We start from the raw sequence: 23,789 nt of genomic DNA, 5'->3' as shown, positions 1-23,789 counted from the left end.
TAAGAGTTTAATGCTTTTAAGGTCGCTTGACTATCAGTAAAGATATTGATTGTTTTGTCTCTGATATCTTTGTTAAGATGTTCTTGAGCACAAACTAGAATGGCAGTGACCTCCGCTTGAAAGACAGTTGGGTACACCCCCATTGGAAGACAAATACCAGTGCCTCCATTCATCCAATGCACACCTGCTCCAGTGCCCCCATTTTTGATCTTAGAACCATCAGTATAGCATTCTAAGTCACCTGTGGGTATGGGTCCTTTTCCGCCAGACCAATCCTTCTTATCTGGTATTAGTACTTTGAAAGGCTTTCCAAAGGAGTATTTTTTGGACATGTGATCTGAAGGTAAGTCCAATTCATCATTATGTACCACCTGAACAATTTTAGAGTGCCCTTTATTGTTCCCTGAGGCTATCCATAAGTTTTCGCATCTAAGGCGTTGGGCTGTTTTACTTGCTACCACCTTAATATAAATGTCAATAGGTAGCATGTCAAGCAGACAGTCAAGTGCCGCTCCAGGACAGCTACTTACTGCCCCAGTTATCATAATAAGAGCAAGCCTCTGAACTCCTGCTAAAGCTTTGACAGCTATAGTTGATTCCATCTTTGGCCACCACACAAGCGAACCATATGTAAGGGCGGGTCGAACAACAGATACATACAGCCAGTGCATAAGTTTAGGCTGTAACCCCCATGTGCCACTTACCATCCGCCTGCATGCCATAAGGGACCATTTGCCACGCTCAATGACTTTTTGAAGGTGTGGTCCCCAGTGAAGTGATCTGTCCAAAATTACACCAAGATACTTCACCTGATTCTGCAGCTCTATTACAGTACCCTGCAGTCTTAGTGGGCCGATCCCGTCCAGTTTCCTCCTTCTTGTGAAGGGTACCATTACAACTTTCCTGGGATTTATAGAGAGCCCAACATCCTGGCACCAACGGTCCACTACCCTTAAAGCTCTATTCATAAGGTCAGTTATGGTTCCGTGGAACTTTCCAACCACAAGGATTGCAACATCATCAGCATAACCTAAGGCGAAAACCCCACTTTCGTTGAGGGTCCTTATAAGGTCGTCTGCTACCAAATTCCAAAGTAGAGGAGAAAGAACCCCCCCCTGAGGACATCCTCGAGTAGTTCTTGCCTCGATCGTATCATTGTGGAGTGAGAGCCTAACCTTCCTACTGAGAAGCAAGGATTCAATCCATCTACATATTATACCGTGAAAACCTCTTGCTCTCACCGCATTAAGAATCGCTGGAGTACCAGTATTGTCAAAAGCACCTTGAATATCAAGAAAGGCACCCAGGGCCACTTCACTGCTCTCTAGAGCTTTCTCAATCTTGCTTACAAGTTGGTGCAACGCAGTCTCGCATGATCTTCCTGAGACATACGCATGCTGATTAATATGTAAAGGATGTGTCCTAAGAGCTGTATCCATCATATATCTTGAGACCAACTTCTCTAGGATCTTAAGAAAGAAAGAAGATAGAGAAATGGGTCTGAATGACTTAGGGTCAGTGTAACTATCCCTTCCTGGTTTAGGAATAAATGCGATACGCGAATTACACCACCCTAAGGGAATGTGTCCTAGCGCTAAGCTGGCTCTGAAAAGTTTACAGAGTGGGTGTATAATTGTATCAAGACCCTCCTGCAAACAAACAGGTCTTACCTCATCAGGACCCGGCGATTTGAAGGGTCGTAATAAGCCAACAGCCCATCTTACCTTGCTGAAGGTGACTATGCGGCAAGCAGTGCTCCACATAGAATGAGTGGCACGACGGCCCAGGTTAGGCCGCTCTGGACTCACCTCCTCCTGCTGCACTTCAGAAACAATACAACCAGGGAAATGAGTTTTTACCATAACCTTTAATATTTCGGTAGGTTCAAAAGCCATTACACCATCCGGTCCCTCAACGGCACCCAAAGTAACATGCCTGTCTCTAACAAGTACCTTATGTATTCTAGAAGTATCCTTGATACTCTCTAAATTTCCACAAAAATTTTTCCATGAGAGCCTTTTGGCCTTACGTACTGCATGGTTATATTCTGTGAGAGTTGTATGGTATGTATCCCAATTATTGGTTATCTTTGCTCGCCTAAATTGGGCCCTTACTCTCTTCCTAAGAGAGGCAAGTTCAGGACCCCACCAACTAGCCCTGTTGCTCTTTCCCTTGCTCAAAGGACAATTATCCTCAAAGGATGTAACTATGCACCTAGTTAGACGATCTGCCGCCTCGTCAAGCGCATCAACTGTGTTAATAGGAGATGTGTTCAGGTTCGAGGCAATTCTGCCCCGAAGATCAGCTCTGAAGGATGCCCAGTCGGTTTTAACTGGGCTCCTGAATAAGCGAACCCCGCCGCAGAAATTCCCCAACCCGAAGACAATGTGCCTATGATCAGACAGGGATGGCTCAAGGGACACTGACCAGTCAATAATCCTGTCAGCCATACCCGCCGAACACAGGGTAAGATCAATTACTGATTGGCCTATCCTACTTAAAAAAGTTGGTTCTGAGCCTACATTTGCAACAAGTAGGCCGCAAGAAGCTATGTATTCTAGAAGTGACCTACCTCGGTTGTTAGTGTCCCTGCATCCCCAGGCCGTATTATGGGCATTGGAGTCGCAGCCTATCACGAGTTCAGATCCAGACTCGTGTGCGAGGTCGACCAATCTTCTGACCTCGGCCGATGGGAGCAGTCCATCGTCGCCCTGTGGCATGTAAACAGAGGCCAGCAGCAGATTTATGTTGGATTTAGTACATACAGTCTTAATTACTGTTACGTCCCTCGAACAAAGCTCTAGAACTGGATGACATTTTAGCCCCTCTTTAACCCAAATGCAAGTTCTAGGGTGTGGTACAGATGCAGAGAAGATGCTACCCTTAATAGTTCCCATCCCCGCAATTCTAAAATTATTGATCCAGGGTTCCTGAATCAAGGCATAATCTAAGGACTGCTTAACCGTGCTCAGACAGAACACAGCCGTGGCAGCCTTACTGTGTTGTAGGTTCGCTTGAAGGACCTGAGTCATCAGAGGGAGCACCAGAGATAACTCTGAGCTGTATTTTCCCCAGACCCAGATAGATAATCCAGCCACGATATTTCAGAACCTGCGCATTCATTTCATCAATAGCAAGAACAAGAATCTGATGATCATCCTTCCTCTTCCCACCAATGACGCGCCAGTCCTTTGTCGTGACACCAGGATTTTGTCGCTCAATCTGAACAAACACTTTAGAGGCTTCGACCTTGGCCAAGCGCCTGTCAGTGCGTAGGAGCACTTTGGTCGTGCGCAACAGATCCTTATAGTCTGCTACAATGACCTCCATACTCCCCTCACTTCCCAGCGCCAGCTTCGGTGCCACCCTCTTTAGCCAGTCAGTTGTTTCAGAATTACCACAAGTTACGACAAGAGCACCCTTCTCATGGTAAATTTTTTCAAACTGATGAGGAATGTTGGCGCCGTCATCACCAAACACCAACTCCATCAGTTTGTCCTGCAACAAATCACATTCCTCAACAGAGAATCTCGCATCGGGATAGGCCGCTGGAGCTACTGCCAACTTGTGACCCACAAGCTGATCTCTGTAGCTGGCCTTTCCTGCAACGAGTCCATCTGCTGATTGATTAGAGTTTTTATTTCTCTTAGAAGGAGGATTTTGAGACGACCCAGGGTTACTATCGGATCCGGTTCTACGCATCGGTGATACGCCTGAACCTTCCCCAGGAGAACTCAAGGACTCTCGCTTCCTCTTTCTCCACTGTCTGTTAGGGATCCACGTGCCCTCAGCCTTTTTCTTTTCTCTAACAGACATATTGTACTCAGTTTTGGTCATAACTGTAAAAGTGATCTCAGAGTCGGACGAAACATCCGCCAGAGATGGAGAGTCGCCAGCACTGCTGGTGTTTAGTGGCTTATTCAGGTCTGCATCTAACCTGTGGCAAAGCTCAAGCACATCAGTAGATGAATTGGGTGGAGTTCTTGCTGTTAAGGAACTTCTCGAGAAGACCTCTGGCGAGTCCAGGATCTCCCCAGGTTCCGTCTCCATAGCGGTGTTCTGCACAGTAACATTATCATTGTTAAAGGAAAGCTGATCGTTGCCCTCCCCAGAATCCATGGGCTTGTCCTCCAAAAAGGAGGAGTGGGATTCCCCGCTTGAGCAGGTACCCACCTGGGGTAATGATTCCGTTCGTTTACTTTCAGCCATTACTAAAACAAGAAAAGCAAAAAAGTTAGCAGTTTAGCAGCCGAACCGTGACCCACTCACTACGCCTGCTAATATCCAAGACTGGACCCTTTCGGGGTAGGACCCCTCATCGTCTCCAGCTCAGTCCTGTCACAGCTGCACACATACCTGTAACAGTTGGCGGTAACATTAGCTATCTGGGCCTTGGCCGGATTGGTGATTGTCACCTCCGCCCAAGGCCAGTACTAGAGCAGCCGCTCCCTACCCTAGGGCTGTCTAGTCACGACACAGCCAGCGCTAGATCCGCTGCCTTCAGCGAGTGCAGAGGCACCCCTTGCAGGCTGTGCATAGCACAGTACGACTTTGCTGAACAAAGTCGACTCACAGCGGTCTTGGAGGAGGAGCTGTCATAGACAGCTCCCCCTCCCTGAGGAGCTTACGCTTACCTCTCACCTCCCTTCGGTATTATATGGAGGCCCCATATTTTACAGCGCGCCGCAGCGGTTATGTTAGGTTGGGTTATATAAATAACCGAGCCGCAGCTCACTGTATAAGGGTGGCTTCTGTATAATACCAAAGTAGGCTACCTATTTTTGTTGTAATACTTATACCATTAGCCTATGCCTTATCCTTTCAAGGCAAATGCAGGTTTACCTAAGAAAAAATAGTACTATTTAACTTAAACATGAGATGTTTTTTGACACACACAGACTTTTCCAACCTAAGATATTAGTTTATTTTTTATAACAAACTTCCTGTTAAACACTTAAGTTAAATGGCAGTTTTTAAGTTATAAGAGGCTGCTGACAAAATTTAAAGGCTTCTATCTTTAAATTGGTTTGTTAAAATGAAAAGTAAAAATGAATGAAAAGTAGGCCTACAGTAGAACTCCAACTATCCAAATTAATTAGATAATTATCAAAATTGCTTAAGAAAAAAAAACTTAAAACTATTGTAAGTTAAAAAGAATTATTATTAGAGAAGGCAGAAGCCATGATTGCGGCAAAATCCAAAACTTCTCTCACCATTATGTTCACATCATCATCGTCTCCCGTGGTCATGAAAACATTATCATCGCTTTTCGGGACCGTGGAAAATGATTAATACATCTCACAATAGTGTAGAAATCATCATTTTCTCCTGTGCTCACAGGAACATTGTTATTGTTTTTGTAATATATCCCACAGTCGTGTTGACATCAAAGGCATACTCGTACTCCGCAGCAGCGGCGAAAGCATAAATTTTCCGATCGCGACATCGTCACAGACACCTTCTGCAATCGCATTAGTAAAAACTCAGCAATACTCTGCCTATTTTTTAAAATATAGGCTACCCTGAATTTTGAAATTATCGGATCGCATATATAGATCTAGGTCAAAACATGTAAACCTCAGGTATAGAATAATTAATTAATAAAACACATTTTAAGTAAACCCAATCAATACTATTTATTTAGAAAAGCAATAATAATGTAAACAAACAAAATAGCAGATGATTCATAACTTGACATATCAGCTGGTAACAATAATCCTACATTTATCCCCACCCAATTTAGGCGAGTTTACGAAACTATGTTCATCATCTTCACGTTCCATTTGCATTTTTCATTGAGGTGGATCAGTTGTACCTTCTCTTGCTCTCAGCTGGTCAGCGTGTTTTCTCTTTATTTCTCCCCCAACTAAAACTGTGTATGATAGCTCTCCCGTCCTTTCTTGTACTGTTCCTGGTCTCCAGCCCTTCTTCATTTCATTTTGAACCCACACTTCTTGTTTGGCAGAAAACTCCTTTTAGCGAATTTCCCTATAGGGATGTAGCTATTACTATAGGTAAGACCTAGGCCCGGGACCGATTTACTTTTTAATTTTGATGTCCCCAGGGGCCAAAAACACCATTCGTTCAAATTCTTATATATATATATATATTCTTGAGGAGATCTTGATAAAGTTTATGATAAATGAAACACGAAACATTGCAAATTTTTGTTTAGGCCTAATACAAACGTTTTCAAGCAAAGAGAACTTAATGAAAAATGTAAAAATGAACAAAACAAATAAATATGAACTGTTTACAAATAGTTGAATTTTGAGAACATATGATTAAGTACAGATCAAAGAAAATAATAAAATCAGCCTAAAAGAAAATTAAAATTCAGCTCAGTTGAATCACTTTTTTACTATTCTAAATTTAAACCAGAGGGGAACTTTGTTTTCAGTACCAACTGGTGAGCCAATTCAGAATTTCTTAAAACCATTTGGTTGTATTTAGGGTTTTGATGTGGGTTTACTTTGTGAAGGGCTTTTAGGGTATAGCAGCCTTCAAAATTTTGGTTGTAGTGAGCGGCATGATTTTAGATTGGTTTTCTTTTGTCTTCATGTACCACATCAAAACGATGGCCTGTCATTCGAACTGAAGTCTGGCCAATGTATTATTTTGGACAATGTTTACACGATAGTTGATAAATCACATTGTGAAAATCACAAGTTGATCTACCAACAATCGGATGAACCTTGTTTGTAACTTTACTATCAAATTCAGCTGTATTACTCATAATTTTGCAAATACCACTTTGGGGCTTGTGACATGGTTCACAGCCGTGTTTAGAATTGTTTGAAGGCCGAGAATTTTGAATTTTGGGTTTCACCAACATATTTTTTTAAGTTTTGTGGCCTTTTAAAAATAACACGTGGTGGTCTGGAAAATAAATTTTTAGTACTGGGGGAAGATTTCAAAATATTCAATGCTACTTTCATTACACTGTTAATCTTTTGTAGCTCAGGATAGTATTGAGTAATAAATTTAGGATCACTTGAAAAACTATTATCTTGGTTGAGTTTTTTGGGTTTTTTGATCTGATTGGATATTAGTTTTTGAGGATAGCCTCTTTCAATGAAAGCAGAATTTCAATTTAGTGATATATTTTTCAAAATCAGATTTTTCACTGCAGAGGGTTTTAGCACAAATTGATAAGCTTTTTGGAATTGATTTTTTCATATACATAGGGTGACAACTTTGATAATGTAAGTATGGCATTTTGTTAGTTTCTTTTAAATGAATTTTTGTTTTAAGTTTTTGAATGTCAATGAAGACTTTCAACATCTAAGATAGAAACAATTTTGTCTGAATAATTCCAAGTAAATTTCAAGCAAGAAAATTGGGTTAAATCTTGTAGAAATTCTTTTAGTGAATTTATTACGTGTTGCCAAACACGTAATAGCAAACAGATATCATCTATTCATCTTAACCAAAGAAGAGGAGTTAAAGGATTGTTTGAAAGAAATGTTTGCTCTAATAGACCCATGAAAAAATTAGCCTAGGCTGGGGCCGTTCGTGTACCCATGCCTTTAATTTGTAAGAAGTGTTTGTCCATGAATCTGAAATTGTACATGGTTAGTATTATTTGAATGAGAGTTGCCAAAAAATGTGTAGAAGGTTTAGAATTTGTGGGTCTAGAGTTAAGAATATGTTTGGCAGCCTTCACGATCATCGTGGGGAATATTTGTATATAGTGATTCAACATCAACTGTTAAAAGTAACAAGTCTGAATTTTGAGGGAGGTTTAAGACTAAGACTGCAATTTTGTTTAGAAAGTCGTTAGTGTCTTTTATGTAGGATGGTAAATTTTGTACTAGTGGCTGTAAATGTTCATCAATAAAGGCAGAGATTCTTTCAGTTGGTGATCCAATACTTGAGACGATTGGTCTTCCTGGCGGTGGTCTTGATGGTTTATGTACTTTTGGGAGAGTGTAAAATACTGGAGTTTTTGTGGTGTAAGGTCAATAAATTAATAGTTTTCAAAGATAAATTTTCATTTGGACCGCATTTTTCTATAAATTCTTTTATGTCTTCGTTGAATTTTATGGAGCAGTCATCTTCAAGCTCTTTGTATGTTGAAGTATATATATATACCTCCGTGAACGCGATAACTTGAGTAATTTTTGTCCGCTTTTGATGAAATTTGGTTGAAAGGTGTATGTCGGGATAGAAAAAGAATGAGTTTGCAAACCAGCATGATCGGACCATGGTAACGGGGTTTTATGGGGTAAAAAATTGTTTTTCTCATTTTTGACCCTCAAAACACAAAATATCCCAATTTATCTCTTGACTTTTTTTAAAGAGCCTAAAAAAACAAATAATTTAGTATATCTAAATACTACTACTTTCATGTACTATATGAAATATTAGTATCATTGGAACAAGCTAAATTGGATTGCATCAGGAATAAACTAAGAGTTAGTACTCCATTGATTGTTAGCCAATGAACTGATATTAAATTCACAATATGGGTAAAACCGAAATAACTACCTGTCCGCTATGTGACAAATTTGTTCACGAACATGAAGAGGCCATACTATGTGAGGGTGGTTGTAACACATGGTACCACCGGGACTGCCTTGGCATGATGTTAGACCACTATGAGAAAATAACCAATGGTGAAAAGGGATATGAAATATGGCTCTGTCCACATTTTGAAATTCCGGAAAATATGAAAGTAGACTTGACTTCACCCCAAATTGGTGGTGAATTGAGAACCTTAAATAAACTCTCTTATTCTCTTCCTAAATTGTCAGACAGATCTCTAGACGCATTGAAGTTGGAACTTAGTCAAGTGGATAACGAAGCAGATGAAACTGACAACACCTATTCTTTGAGGATGGCAGGCGAGATTGGTAAAGCTTTACTTGAAGAAAACCAACATTTGAAATCAGATATTATTTCATACAAAAATTGTATTTTAACTAAGGACATAGAAATAGAAGATCTCCAATCCCAAAATTCTCGCTTGCACACCCGAGTTCAAGAACTTCTTAACATTATAGAGGAGATCAACAAGCAGAGTGACAGGATACGAGAAGAAATGATAAAGAAAACCCAATACTATGAAGAGCATGATTTTGAACAGTTAAAAGTAATTGACAAACATGAAAGAGAAATCATACAACTCAAAAGGGCTATTAGCAAACAGGACACACACACGAGAGACGAGACTACAAGCGATGATACGCCTAAAAAAAGGGACCATACTATTGATTCGCCAAACTCCAATCCACAAGATGTTCCAAATGAAATATCTTTGATCAGCAAAAACATAAACAACTTATCTAACTATTACAAAATGTTAGAAAAAAGGATAGCAAATCTAGAAGTCAACTCAGCTTTGTCTGTTCCAGAGAAGATAAAGGGAGTTAAGAGTTCTCATATACCCACTTCAAACTTGCCAACCCCAACAAACAAAAAAGTACAACGAATGCCACCTCACACTGCCAAACTTTTGCAGAGTGGAGAAACCTGTAATAGGAGGGTCAAATATTGTAAAGAGGAAGTGTTTGGCAATGTTGTGTGAGTAGGCTGGTAGTGTTGTTAAACAATAACTTGTTGTGCTGACCTACTGAAGGCTGTTGCTTTAAGTAGGCCAGTGCACTTGATCAAGGGGTCAGTTTTGGTGTGTAGTGTTTGTGTGGTGCACCTGAGGACGGGGTCCTGCTGGGGGAGCTGGAGCCCAAGGCCCTTGGCCTTGGGTCCAGGTAAGAAAATGTTAAGGGTTTTCAAAATTGGGGTTTAGAGTCTTTTTCCAAATTGGGGTTTAAGTTCCTAACTTATTTATACAGTTCCAGTCTACTCTACCTTTTTGATTGTTAGTTATCTCTGTGTTCTTTGTGTTGTTTTGAGTATTTAATAAAGTTGGGTTTTGTAAGCGAGTGCTGAGTTTCATTCCTGAGCTACGTCACCCAAAGTAACAGTACGTATTACAAGAGGAATACGACCGTTACAAGGTCCATGTGTCATGTGCGGGTTGCACGTGAGTTTGATATGTGTTCGTGTTCGGTTAGGGGGTTTTCTGCTTATCACAAACCTATGAGGACTTCTTCAACAACAATATCCAGGATTTTCTTAGAAACCAAGATGACCAGCTTGGTAAACAACAGCATAATGATCTATCGACATATCCCCCCAGCTTTGCTGATGGAGAAGTAATAAAAAGAAACAACAGAAATAGCTTAGACGAGGCAGCAGCCGATCTCCCATCTACAGTCAGTAATACATTAGGAACTCAACAGTCTTTTTTGTAGAAGAACCTCTGAAAACACGAGAAAAGTGGAAGATGAGTACAAGAAAAAGACAAGGCTCACGGACAATAATAAAATCTCAAAAAGATTAACTATCTTCCACCAGAACGCAGACTGCATAGGCAACAAAATAGAACGATTTAATCACTTTCTCCACTCAGACACTCCGGATATCGTCATCATCACAGAACATGGCCAAAGTGACGAGCGCATGAAGAATACTCGGCTAGGTGATTACAGTCTGTTGTCAGCCTTCTGCAGGAATAATGCCAGGAAAGGTGGTGTGGCCATCTTCAAGCACAAGGATCTTGAAAATGAGATAGAAGTACTAAATTTAGAATCCTCAAGCATCCCTTTAATCATAGAAGTCTCAGCAATTGTGATAAAACTGAACAAAAAATCAAACTTATTTGTGCTTGGAGTTTATCGCCCCCCAGGCAATGATAACGAATCTTTCAAACTGTCTCTGGACACACTTTCAACCATCATACACCCTTGGTTGACCCAGAACAACATCATTATCATCATGGGTGACTTCAATGTCGACTGCCTGGCTGCATCATCCAAAAGAAATCAGCTAAAAACGAACTTATTTCAACGTTTAATATACATCGAATCGAACTTCCTCCAACGAGAATCACTAAGGATTCTTCTACTTCGATTGACATTTGTTGCATAACAACTTGTTTTGAGAAAGAAGTGGCCGTTGAAGTGATAAATACTGGCATTTCGGATCACACAGGACAATTATGCAGCCTGAATCTGGGCACATCTCGCAAGATGCCTTGCACATACACTCGCCTAAAGGATGCCCCCAAGGGTCTGTGGTGGGCCCTCTGTTGTGGAACATCCTGTTCGATGGGTTTTTGCGGCTGCCTTTTGAGGAAGGTATCTCCGCGAGAGCCTATGCGGATGACGGACTGCTTTTGGTGAAGTCGAACACAAGCCCTGATCTCATGAGGAAGGCATCAAGAGCCTTGGAACTGGTCACTAGGTGGGGGGAAGACAGGAAGATGACTTTTTCGAGGGAAAAGACAGTGATGGTGCTCCTGAAAGGAAGGTTGGTTGAAAGATTCATCCGTGTCGACATGGGAGACGTGACAATTCGGTGTTCAAATGAGACAAAGTACTTAGGAGTCGCAGTAAGAAGTGGATTGAAATTTGCAGGACATTATGAGCAAGTAATCGACAAGACTATGAAGGCATTCGGAAAGTTAAAAGGACTGGCCAAGGCAAACAACGGCATGAGATGCGAGGACTTGAGAAGATTGTACATCGGTGCGCTTGAACCAATGATGCTGTACGGCTGTGAGATGTGGGGCCAACGAATGAGGGGACGAGGTGAGAAGTCTAAGTTGATGAGTCTGCAGAGAAAGCTGTTGTTGGGTGTGATCAAGGGCTACAGCACGATATCCCACGAAGCTGTCCGAGTGATTGCCGGGGTCATCCCGCTTGACTTGATGGTTGAAGAAAGGATTAAGAGAAGAAGGGACAAAGAAGAAGGTATCGACATCAAGGATAGCATGAGGATCCGAAGAGAAGAAACACTCGTTGACTGGCAGAGACGGTGGGAGTCTAGCACAAAAGGAAGGGAAACCTTTGCGTTCGTTCCGGATGTGAGGTTCAGAAAGAAAGTCCATTGGGAAACCGATCACTACACGACACAGTTCGTCAGCGGACACGGCAACTTCAAGGCAAAGCTGAAAAGTTTCAACCTCGTCGATGATGACCATTGCACTCATTGCGGAGAGCTGGAGACATCGCAGCACGTACTGATGGAGTGCCCATTCTATGAAGAAGAAAGAAGCGACATGAGGGAATTCCTCCAACAAAAGACATGGGATTGGGAGAAGATCAACTTCTTGAGAACCAAAGAATCTGCGCTGGAGTTTGCCAGAATGTGCCGAAGGATAGGAAAGAAAAAGCATGAATTTGAAAATGCAGGAAGACAGGCTGGAATTTGAAAAGAAAAATGTTAGGAAAGAAAGATAAAATTAAGAAGATTGGAAAGAAAGAAAAAAAAAAATCCGATGACCCTAGTACAGAGGGTACTAGGTGAGGGGAGAGGTGTTGGTTAGGCACAGAATGTGCCTGGAAGGACATGGATTGAAGCTGACAGCAGGAAGAGGAATCCGAAGATATTTCAGGAAAGCGGCCTGGTGAATAAGTCTCTGACTTAAACCAGGGGTGGTGGAGGGACCGCTGGGCTTCGGCCAAACACCTCTCTCTCTCTCTCTCTCTCTCTCTCTCTCTCTCTCTCTCTCTCTCTCTCTCTCTCTCAAAATGGGTCGAGATCTAAGTAAGGGACCGTACGACAACTGCTGTAGTGCCGGTTCAAACACCGGGCAATTACCTCCCCTCTGGGAGAGCTAACCGTACCCACGCAAGCATGGGCCCCCTGCGGGACCCATCTACATGAACACTAGCACTACATGAAATACGCTTGTTGCCGATCCAAAAAATCAAACTCAACTGTTACAAATTAAAATTAAAATCTATATATATATATAATACGTCAAGCCGTATTTTGTTAACGCAACTCCTCCCTTATTTGTGGACCAATTTCAACGTTTAAGGTGTCAAAAGATTTGTCTCAATATGTAGTGTTGCAATAAGGTTTTAGAACTTTAAAATTTCTACTCTTAAGGGCGTGAGACCCTCTCAAAGGTCGGGTTTTCCCCATAAGAAATACACAGAACAAATTTAAAAACAAAAAACAGCTGTTTATAAAAAGAAATTCATTAGCTTTTTGGGAGTAAATATTAATGTTTTAATATTCAGTAGGTTAAGACCAAGTTAAACAGTTAATCAGTTTTGTTGGAAGAACGGAAAATGCCTGAAGTTCAAAGAAGAAATATTGAAAACGGGAGGAGGAGACAATTAATAACAAGGTATCTTATGCGTATAAGGAGAGAAGAGAAAGGTAGGCCTGGTCTAACAGATACACATCCATATACACATTCACTTGGTAAGATGAATAATATTTGCCAATTATGCTATGCAACCACTGCAACTTACTTTGGAAGTGAAAAAATATACGAAGCACATGTCACGGTGGTAAAATAAACTTGCCTAATGTCAGATCAAATGAATGTAAATCAAAACATTTAGTAGAAAACTAAATACTGTAATGCCCAAAAGGAGGCAGTTAACAGTTGATAAGTTCGGACAAACTTATACGAAGTTTTTTGACTGAATTTTAGTGGCAATATTAGACATAAGTGAAGGAATTAGTGTTTATATATTCAACGATCGAGTACTTACAGTTCAGTTTATTTTTATGATTCAGGAGAAGCAAATAATATATGCTGTTCTAAAAGAGAAAATGAAAATTGCTATCCAAATCTTACAAGCTACAAGAAATATCTATTTCGACAAATGAATCCATACTTTCAAAACTTTGGGACAGATATTAAGAGAAACCCCACTGATCAACGTGAGAACGTTCTGATGCGGGGCATACTGTGACTAACACCAACACACAAAATTAAAAAGTTAAAATACGTTAACAAACTATCAATGGTGTTGCTGCTTTAGCCTATTGAAAGCAGATTATGGCTTTCCAGTTGATAACCCAGAGTTTGTGGGTAACAAATGGAGCACATTAAATGGTTGATATCACTCCACTTTTCAGGATTCTCTACGGAGAAGATTCGTTTGATTAGGGGGATGTCTAGGCAACAGTTTTCTTTAATTCTCAATGCTGGAAAAACTTTGTTGCAACATGTTAGCTAGAATTGAAGCAGATCGTTTAGCATTCATTAGAAGTTATCATTAATTTTATATCAGCCTAGACACCTTTAATATTTGCCTGAAGGTGTCAGATTTTAACATATGCTGTACATGTTTCGAGCTACTTACAGCTCATCTTCAGCAGCATTCTTGAATTTAAAAAATCACATCAAACTATGTTTGTTGACTATTTACAGTTTATATATGTTCCGTGTGTTCGTGTGTGTATATATAAACTGTAAATAGTCGACAAACATCGTTTGATGTGATTTTTTAAATTCAAGAATGCTGCTGAAGATGAGCTGTAAGTAGCTCGAAACATGTACAGCATATGTTAACATCTGATACCTTCAGGCAAAAGTAAGTGAATCTTACCTATAGTAAAAAAGAAGTTATCAGTTAAAACCGAGAGCAGAAATAATGTAGGTGAACCTTGACGACGCAAATAGAGATATTTAAAATTGGTTTCCTACAAGTATTTAAACAACCCTAAGATGTAACTAGAATTACTCAAATTTAAGTATAATGTTTCCCTCGGTGTTATGTTTCATACTATGCGGGTTCTCTAGTAACCTATAATTTTCAACATTGTGAATATCTTGAGTGTCCTTAAAGTTATGTTATTGTGCTGGAATTTTCCTGTGTATTTGATTAATTTTTTTCTCATAATTTATTTTTTTCAGGTACATGACCTTCTTAAGAAAGGAGACCAAATTGCAGAGCCAGAACTAAAACAAACCGTGATTAAGCAAAACATAGCTGAATTAGTAAGACTAACTAAAGAATTGGATTCAATTAATGCAGTTTTAAAGACTGTTACTGTTGATTGCCCCAGCTTTGCAATACCGTATTTTGTTCCTGATGACAACAAAGTACATAGGTTAATGTTCCTCAGTGGTGACAACCCGTGGAATTTTTGGCTGATTGACAAAAGTATTGACGTCAAACATATCCTCAAGGGCTTGATGTAAGTAGATAGTCATACAAAAAATATTAAAAATATTTATCAGTTTATGATACTTATCAGACCTAGAAATATTATTTCTTTCAATCACATGGATACCTATTTTAAAAATAATACCCCCACCTCAGCAAACCTGCAGACTAAGTGAATTTCCATTTGCCTGATTGTATTTACATTAAAATGTCTCCTTAAAAATCTCACATTTATTCCCTATTTAAATAGCATTAGTTTAACGAGTACTTAGGTTAGCTGCAACAGGGAGGGTAAAAAAGTGTTTAATTTTAGAAAATCTTAATACTCTAGCTTTTTATGAAAAATATGCATTTCCCAAATTTGTTCAAAAATTGTTCATAAAGAAGCAAACTACAACAGATTACTTATTCTCCATATGAATAACATGGGAATTTTAAATTTACAATATTTTGGAATTTTCTCCATAACCATTAGTTGCACAGTAACGCTTCAATATACTGTACTAAATTATTTGTTTTTTAAGCTCTACTAAATGGTTTGGAAAGAATTTGCGAAATTTTATGCTTTTAGGGTAAAAAATGGTAAAAACCTATTTTTACCCCATAAAACCCCCCATAAACACCCGTTTCTGTAGTCCGATTATGCTGGTTCACAAACTGGTTAAAATAAATGTAGATTTACACGTTTATACCAAATTTCATTAAAATCGGATAATTTTTGATTGAGTTATCGTGCTAACGGACACATTTATAAATATATATATGTATTAATTTTAACAGATGGTGTTTTTGGCCTCTAGGGACCTCAAAACAAAAAAGTAAATCGGTCCCAGGTCTAGGTCTTACCATGAGTACTACGGTAATGTTTTTTTTGTCCTAGGACGTGCACAAGCCTGGAATTGTTTTTCACATTACTTTAGGCTAAACCTAGGGGTTACGGCATTATCACTTAGATAAAATCCATTGCTGATTTGATGGGGAGCGAGCTAGCGTAGTGGTTAGAGCGCGGGACTTGTAAACTTACCTCACAATATTCATTTTAGGCTAGGCCTATTCTATAAATGTTTAAAGTTAATAACAAAAGATATAATACGAATTACAAAAGGTATTTTATTGAAACAAATGAACGAACATGCAACGAAATTTAAAAGGCTAAGTTATGTTAATGAAAGTACTGACAATGGAGTGTGGGCTGAAATTAAAATAAAATAGAAGATACTGGTAAGTTTTAAATAAAGGTTCAAATTGACAATAGTATAATTTATACGTGCTATATCTCAGGGTAGGGTGTCGTGCTGGCTTGAATGCTAAGAATTAATGAATGAAATAGCGTCCAAATAATTAATATGTTAAACTTACAAAATCCCAACAATGAAAATTAAATTTTGAGGTTGTCCAAAAGGTAAGTCCAATGTGCACTGAATTTAAAAAGAGTTTAAAAGAAAAGTTTATACCTAATTTTGAAAAATAATGTTGGAGTAAGTCCTCTTGAGGTTGACAGTAATATATCTTGGATATAAACTGGGTTTTCTTGATGAGATTAATTAATTTAACTTTCAACTATGGCTTCCTTTCTCTTCTCATTCTTCTTCAATTTTAATGTTCACATGGGTCTATTGTTGAACACATGGATCACTGCTTCACTGCTTCTTGAATTTTGATTCCTTAAGGACTAATTTTGAAATTATATTATAAGAAATTTTGATTTATTGTAATTCTATTGCAAATTTAATTACTAAAAAAGTTTTGGGCTTTGTAAAAAAATATACATAGGCTATGGAATGAATATTATTAATGATTAATTGAACAGATTAATGAAATTGTATAAATTAGGATAATGAATACCAGCCTTTCTGAGGAGTGATTAATAACAAAGGTGTATGAACAAAAGTTAACATTTTAAGAAACTTAATACTGATAATGAATGAATGAAATGAAATATTACAATTTATCTCCTGAGAAATTTGTATGATATGGAATGAAAGACAAATTTCGAACGAATATGAAATGTAATTCATGAATCATTTAGTATGAATCATATTTAAAGCTAGTTATGGGTCACATTAAATGATTGATATTATTGGGTGATGATGATTAGAAACTTCTTAATCTAAATTTACATAAACACAGGAACATGGACATTAATGAAGGGTCAAGATAATTCATGCCCTGACATAAGGGGAATAGCAATAGAAAGAATTTTGAGGATATGTTCTCACACTTTTCACTTGGGAAATAGGGAAAGAGTACACACACTTGCGATTAAGGTTCATGACGATCTCCTCTAATATAATTTATGACACTTGATGATTATGGATTGATTATGATTTTATTTACACAATGCTTTGAGCGTTTATGTCGCCGAGATCTTCTTCATTTACTATCTCCTCTTCTATGATCGTTTAAAAACAGATATGTGATATGGTCCGAATAAGATATCTTCATTCTTCAGAGAAAATGTGTATGTATTTATTTAATAGTTTACTTAAAATTGTTTGTTCTTCCTAAGTAATACATGTGTTTTGTGGTAATGATGTACTAATCTCCTCATATGTCAATATGCTGTCTTTTGGTGGATTACTTTGTTGATCATTGAAGTTGTGTGTTGTGCTATCATACTTATTATATATTACACTAGCAGAGTACCCGTCCTTCGTACGGGGTTGGCATATAAGTTGGTAAAAGACGGTATACTAATGGTATTGCACATGTACCATAGCCATAATGTTCTACCACTTCACCCAAACAACAAAGAAAAATAAATTATTACGAATTCACAAAAAATCACAAATTATTAATGACATTAAAAACAAAAACATAACTGTAAACAATCCTACTTTGACAGTTCTCATTGCGTACCACAGTTTTTTGTTGCTGCTTAGTTCAAATTAGCTGTTTACATAAATGCAAAAAAAATATAGTGCTGCACCCTGTTGGTAAATCTTATAACTTTTTAATGCTTTTGCATATCATAGAACCAACTTTTTAGTTGAAACAGCTGACAAAATTATTTAATTCCCTTTAGATATGAATACTCATAAGGTTAACATGGGGAACTACACAGAGCCACTGGGGCGGAGCCCAAAATGATTTTTGAGATAAGAATATGCCTATATGTTAATCGGGAATGTGAGCTATCATCATGCTAAATTTCAGCCCAATCCGTCCAGTGGTTTATGCGTGATTGACCTTCAAACAAACAAACAAACAAACACACAAACTTTCACATTTATAATATTAGTAAGATTATTATGGTACTCATCGTACATCATTTTATGAAAATTATCATTTATATTATTATTTGGCCTATGGCTATTATTAACTATTATTTGACATATTTGTCCTTCATGATGACACAAATTAAACTACACTGTAACATTATTATCGTTGATTTGCATATTGATTTCATTTTGTATTAAAATTTAAATCCATTTTACGGGTAGTTAGTACATATAGACTCCAAGGATGACTGGCTTTATTAAGTTTGGAACCATTAAATATTTTATAATTCATCTTCTAAGAGAAAGTGGTTTTTATCACATAAGTATTTCGGCACTATATTCAATGAAGAATCAGTTGACATAACTCTAACTCGGCCGTAGTCTACAACGCCGAGTGGTTTTCCGACCTCTGTGGAGATCGTGAAACATGAGAACTTGAATGGTGGCTGTTCACTTGTTGATCCATGGGTGAAGTAGTCGGGGCATTAGGCGAGTTGGAATTTGGCCTAAACATCGCACAAAGTTGGTTTTGTTCCTTGGTAGGATGATTCCGATTATAATTGTAGTTTTGGCCATAGTTCCGGTCCGAGTAGTGGTCACGATGATATGTATAAACATATGAAAAATTTAAATTAATTTGTTAAATTATTTTTCTTTACGAACTCATGAACAATAGAAAAGTTCGCTGACCCCTCATAGAAATAAAAAGTAAAGATGATCGCAAGATCTCAGGTTCAAGTCACGTTCTCATGGGCAAAGACCTGGCTGAGAACAAGCCAGGCATAGATTGAATTTCGATCTGGAATGCATCGTAGAAGAAATTGTAACCGATGGGAACAATCGACGAGAAACAATATTGTTCCCATCGATTCCAAGAAATTATACATGCATAAAGAAATTATTTTACTTACGGTCAGCACCACGCCCTCTGGAGGCTGGACATGAGGGGAGAAGCCAATGAGGACGATGATCGGAGATATTCCACCGATGATTGGAGGGTAGGCGTTTCCCGAAGACATCGGAGGAAGAACCAAACATCGATGGGGGAAAAGGACGTCTGGGAGACGAAAAGTGTTAATTAGTCTTGGAGAGGTCTGAAGAAGTAGAACTTCAAAGAAGAAACCGTCGGGAGTCCCGGATCGAGTAGGGACAGTGACTCAAAACAGGATAGTCTGAAGCACCTGTTAAGATCCCGACCAGACTCGAGACCACGAGGACACAACAACCCCACGGCTATCTTCAAGACCCAAGGCCACCAGCACACTACCACGCTACCAAGGACCAAAGCGACCCGAAGAGGACGGCCCAGGACGAGCGACCGACGACGAGAGGAAGGACTACGCTTGGATCAACCCTTGTGTCTCGAGCGAGCAACCCCGGAGTCTACGCCCGCACCAAAGGAACGCCCGGGGAACTTTTCAATCGTTCAATCCAACTGCCTCGTCTTGTGGTATGTCAAAATATCTTCACTCATTTGGTCATGGTGTGCACAACTTAAATGTGAGGGAAAACTCCATTAAAATATAACAAAATCTATATATAAATGAAATAAATAAACTATAAGAAAGATAAAGTAAATTGAAGTAAACATATATAAATAGAGTAAATGAAGTAGAATTACGTTAAAGTTCATATAAATACTAACCCTCAATTAAACTAAAAGGGGCCAACCTAAACAAGAGCAATTTGAAGTTTGAATAAAACAGGATTCAAATCGAATCCACATAAATAAACCTGTTAGTTGGACTACAAATATAGACGTGTATATAATAATAGAGACAATTTCAAATATGTGTAAATAATTGAAAATTAGGGTGTTATCTACGTTAACACGTATTTTAAGTGTTTGTTTAGTTAGTATATTTTATCAGAGGGATGAACTAACTTGTATGTAAATATCGGTTTTGATTTAGGATAGGACATTGCAAGTGTTTACAACTTATATTTTAAATATATTTAAGTGTCAAGGGAAATATTTCATTTCATATCTATATACAGATTATAAAATCAAAACATAGGGTGTAAATATTCAATCATATCATTTCAATTGTGTTTGTGATTTTTGCTATTCTCAATTATTATTATATCACTGTGTAACAATTATTTACTCTTTATTAACTCTTTATTTTATGTACTTATTTTATGTGTGCACATTTAGTTAGACTTTTAAATCATAATATTATACTGCACTGGTGTTCACTTATTCCACGATCCTAGAGGTCCCCTAGCTGCATTTTCCCCCCTTTGAAGTAAATCTTTGTTTGGTAAAGGTTTTCGTAAGTTTCTTTTACCTCTACAGAGGAGTAGAGGCTAGAGAGCTTTACATATGGTTTGTTGTCTCGATGCGCCCGTTGGTACTGTTAGGACTCATTACCATTGTTTCCGTTGTATCGGTAATTTTGTTGATTCCTATGATGTTGGTTGTTCTGTGTATAGTTTTCACTGTGTTGGTAGTTCTGGCGGTTCATCTTAGGCACGTAAGCTTGTTGGTTAGTATATCAATCATGGTAACGTTGAGGGTTCTGTATGTTAGGGTTAGACGGTCTGCTGTTCTGATGACTGTTGTTGTAGCTCTTGACTTTCTTAGGTCCATCTCGAATGTCTTCCTTCTGTAGAAGTCGTTCCATGGCTTTTATCGTGGTGATATTTTGCACATTAACACTGTCCTGGATGATTGAATCGAATCGCTCTGCCAATGATGATATGATCTCCTCTTCACTTAAAATAGGGGAGATGGATTGCAATAAAAGTACACGTTCGGTTAAATATTCCGTACGGCTCAAGGTTCCATTCGCTCGATATTTTTTGGACTCAATCTTGGCTTTTATTCCTCTTTGGACGGCTTGACTCCAATATTTGCACTCAAATTCCTTAGCAAAATGGTCCCAATCAAGAATGTCTGATCTGATTAGTTGCAACCATCGGGATGCGGGTCCTTCAAATGACGTTTCTAATAGGTCTTTAAGGTATTTGGTTTGATTGCAGTTCATATTCCTTTCGATCCCTCTCGTAATATCGCTTAAGTTTGCGCAGATATTCCATTGGGTCGTCAGTTTCGGCAGTTGACGATCGTTATTCTCATTACCGCTACAGATTACTTGAATCGCACCTGCTTGTCCATTTATTGGGTTAGCTTGCTTTAAGTTGTTTACTTCAGACTCACATTTGATAAATTTTGGTTGAGAGTCTGAATTTTGAGCTGTTGTGTTTCAATTAATCTAGTTTTTAGGGTGATTTTAGGCAATACTTCATTTTGTAGGGCAGTTAAATTTATGTTTGAGTTACGCTCATTGTCAAGTTGTGTTTTAACTGTGATTTCTTCTATTTTCTGCTCAAAATTAGATTTATGTTCTTCTAACTGTGATTTTACGGAAGAGATTATTTGTTCTTGGAATTTGTTATGCTCTATTTCGGAATTAGATTGTTGTTTTGATATACTGTTAACAAAAAATTGTTTCAACTGATTTTGAAAGTCTTCAATTTTTAACATTAGCCGATCATTTAATTTAGCTGTTTCTTCAGTTAAAATACTTTGTGTTCAAATCAAATCAAATCATTCTTTATTTTGTAGTTTCATTAAGAATAATACAATGGCGTCAATAAAAATACAATAATATAACCTTAAAACTAGTAGGCTACAAGAGTTTTTTTTTTATGCTTAACAATATCATGAAAAATGTATTGCAAGTTAATGGTTCAGATCGGATTCGAGGAATTCCTTCAAGGAGTAGGCAGGTCTGTCTATCAGCCACTTGTGAAGTTGTGTTTTCAGCGGTTTTCCCTTCAGTGATGGTGGTAGGCTATTGTGGACTTTACGGCCAGTGTAGGGTGGTTTTCTGGCGTACTGCGTGGTATGATGTACTGGTAGAATGAAGTCGTTTCCTCGCCTGGTGTTGTAAGCGTGAAAATTTGCACTTTTTGGCAGATCAGACTCACTCACCAGAAGGACTACTGCTTTGATGTAAAGATTTACAACAGTTAGAATACCAAGCGATCTGAAAGCTTCCCTGCAGCTGCCTGAGGGTTGAAGGTTGGCAAGTATACGTATGGCTTTTTTCTGCAGCTTCAATACTATGTTAAGGTTGCTTTCAGTAGTCCCGCCCCAGACAACAAGACCATATTGTATATGCGACTCCATTAAAGCATGGTACGCTGTTTTTGCTGATAATAAATCACCAATCCATCTAATTCTTCTCACCACGTATACACCAGTGCTGAGTTTCTTACAAAGATCATCGAAAACATCTTAGTTTTCGATGATCAAAAACATGTTAGTTTTATGGCATTTATTTCTGACTTTATTTCAATTTGACTTTCTCTAGTTCCACATATTTGTGATTCAAATGCGTTTCTACATGCTTGGATTTCTTGGTAGGTTTCGTTTATTTTATTGTTAAATGTTTGAATTAGTTTAGATTCAGTTTGATTAATCTGCAGTTTTGTTATTTCTTGAACTTTTGTTATTTCTTGAATTTCTGATTTAGTTTCACGGATTTCTGACTTTAATTCTGACTTTAGTTCAGCACTGGTTTGTTCAAACTTATTACAGTACTCAAGTTGGTCATAAGGTTAACTAACATGTTCATATCGATTGTGGGTGTCTGTACTGGAGGATTTCTGACGTTTAATTCATCAGTTGAAGTTTTGGAATGTGTAAGGAGCTCGAGATTCACATTATGAACGGACTGAGACTGTATTTGAATGATATCAGCTGTTCGTCGGCTGTCTGCAACATTGTCTGTCACATTGAAGTCATTGAACGATGTTTGGGGAATGTCGCTTAAGCCCGGCTGTATTCGGCACGACGGTTTATTGTGTTTTTGGTCGGTGACGTTTCGGTTAGAGGCAGTTCGGGTGGCGGAACAAAGGTGGGCAAAGTCAAATGACCAACGCTGTCTGATTGGTCAATGGATCTGGTGAACGGTTGGTGGTCGTTGAAATTTGAGGCTTCTTCTCAGGTTTGTTGTTGTTGTTCTGGTTGATCAAAATGGCTGCCGTGTGTTCTGTCAATGTCATTTATGTCGTCGTCGCTTGAACTTGATAGTCTATCCAGAGACGGTTAGTTTCGTTTGGGCCGTAAATTATATTTATTTTCCGACATTTTAATGTCAAATTTGTTAGGTCATGCGTGATTATTAAATATGCGATGTTGTTGTGTTGATTATTTTGGGAAACAGGGGTAATTACGGGACAAGTTAACAATGCAAACTCTTAAATCTAACAAACTTATAGGCTAGTTATGGTGAGAATTGCAATAAGGTTAATGAGCTAATTCAAGCCAACACGTTGGTACGCCTATTTGTAAACTCACGTCACAATATTCATTTTAGGCTAGGCCTATTCTATAAATGTTTAAAGTTAATAACAAAAGATATACGAATTACAAAAGGTATTTTATTGAAACAAATGAACAAACATGCAACGAAATTTAAAAGGCTAAGTTACGTTAATGAAAGTACTAACAATGGAGTGTGGGCTGAAATTAAAATAAAATAGAAGATAAGTTTTAAATAAAGGTTCAAATTGATAATAGTATAATTTAGATATGCTATATCTCAGGGTAGGGTGTTGTGCTGGCTTGAATGCTAAGAATTAATAAATGAAAGAGTGCCCAAATAATTAATGTGTTAAACTTACAAAATCCGAA

The 23,789-nt window shown here is 38.2% G+C and overlaps 1 protein-coding gene across 5 annotated transcripts in view; it reads left to right on the top strand.

Moving 5' to 3' along the window:
* LOC128985640 (uncharacterized) overlaps positions 1 to 23,789 on the top strand; it is a 153,079-nt gene that overhangs the window by 22,486 nt on the left and 106,804 nt on the right. For all 5 annotated transcript variants that reach the window (XM_054405404.1, XM_054405377.1, XM_054405395.1 and 2 more), the window contains exon 3: positions 14,669 to 14,952. In XM_054405404.1, the coding sequence (XP_054261379.1) occupies positions 14,669 to 14,952 (284 nt within the window). The remainder of the gene's footprint in view (positions 1 to 14,668; positions 14,953 to 23,789) is intronic.

This window comes from Macrosteles quadrilineatus, unplaced genomic scaffold, assembly GCF_028750875.1.
Source record: "Macrosteles quadrilineatus isolate MER2022 unplaced genomic scaffold, UCM_ALF_1.0 Scaffold_1__1_contigs__length_201487025, whole genome shotgun sequence".
Lineage (NCBI taxonomy): Eukaryota > Metazoa > Arthropoda > Insecta > Hemiptera > Cicadellidae > Macrosteles > Macrosteles quadrilineatus.
The sequence above is the reverse complement of the archived record's forward strand: the minus strand, read 5'-3'. Positions and strand labels throughout refer to the sequence as shown.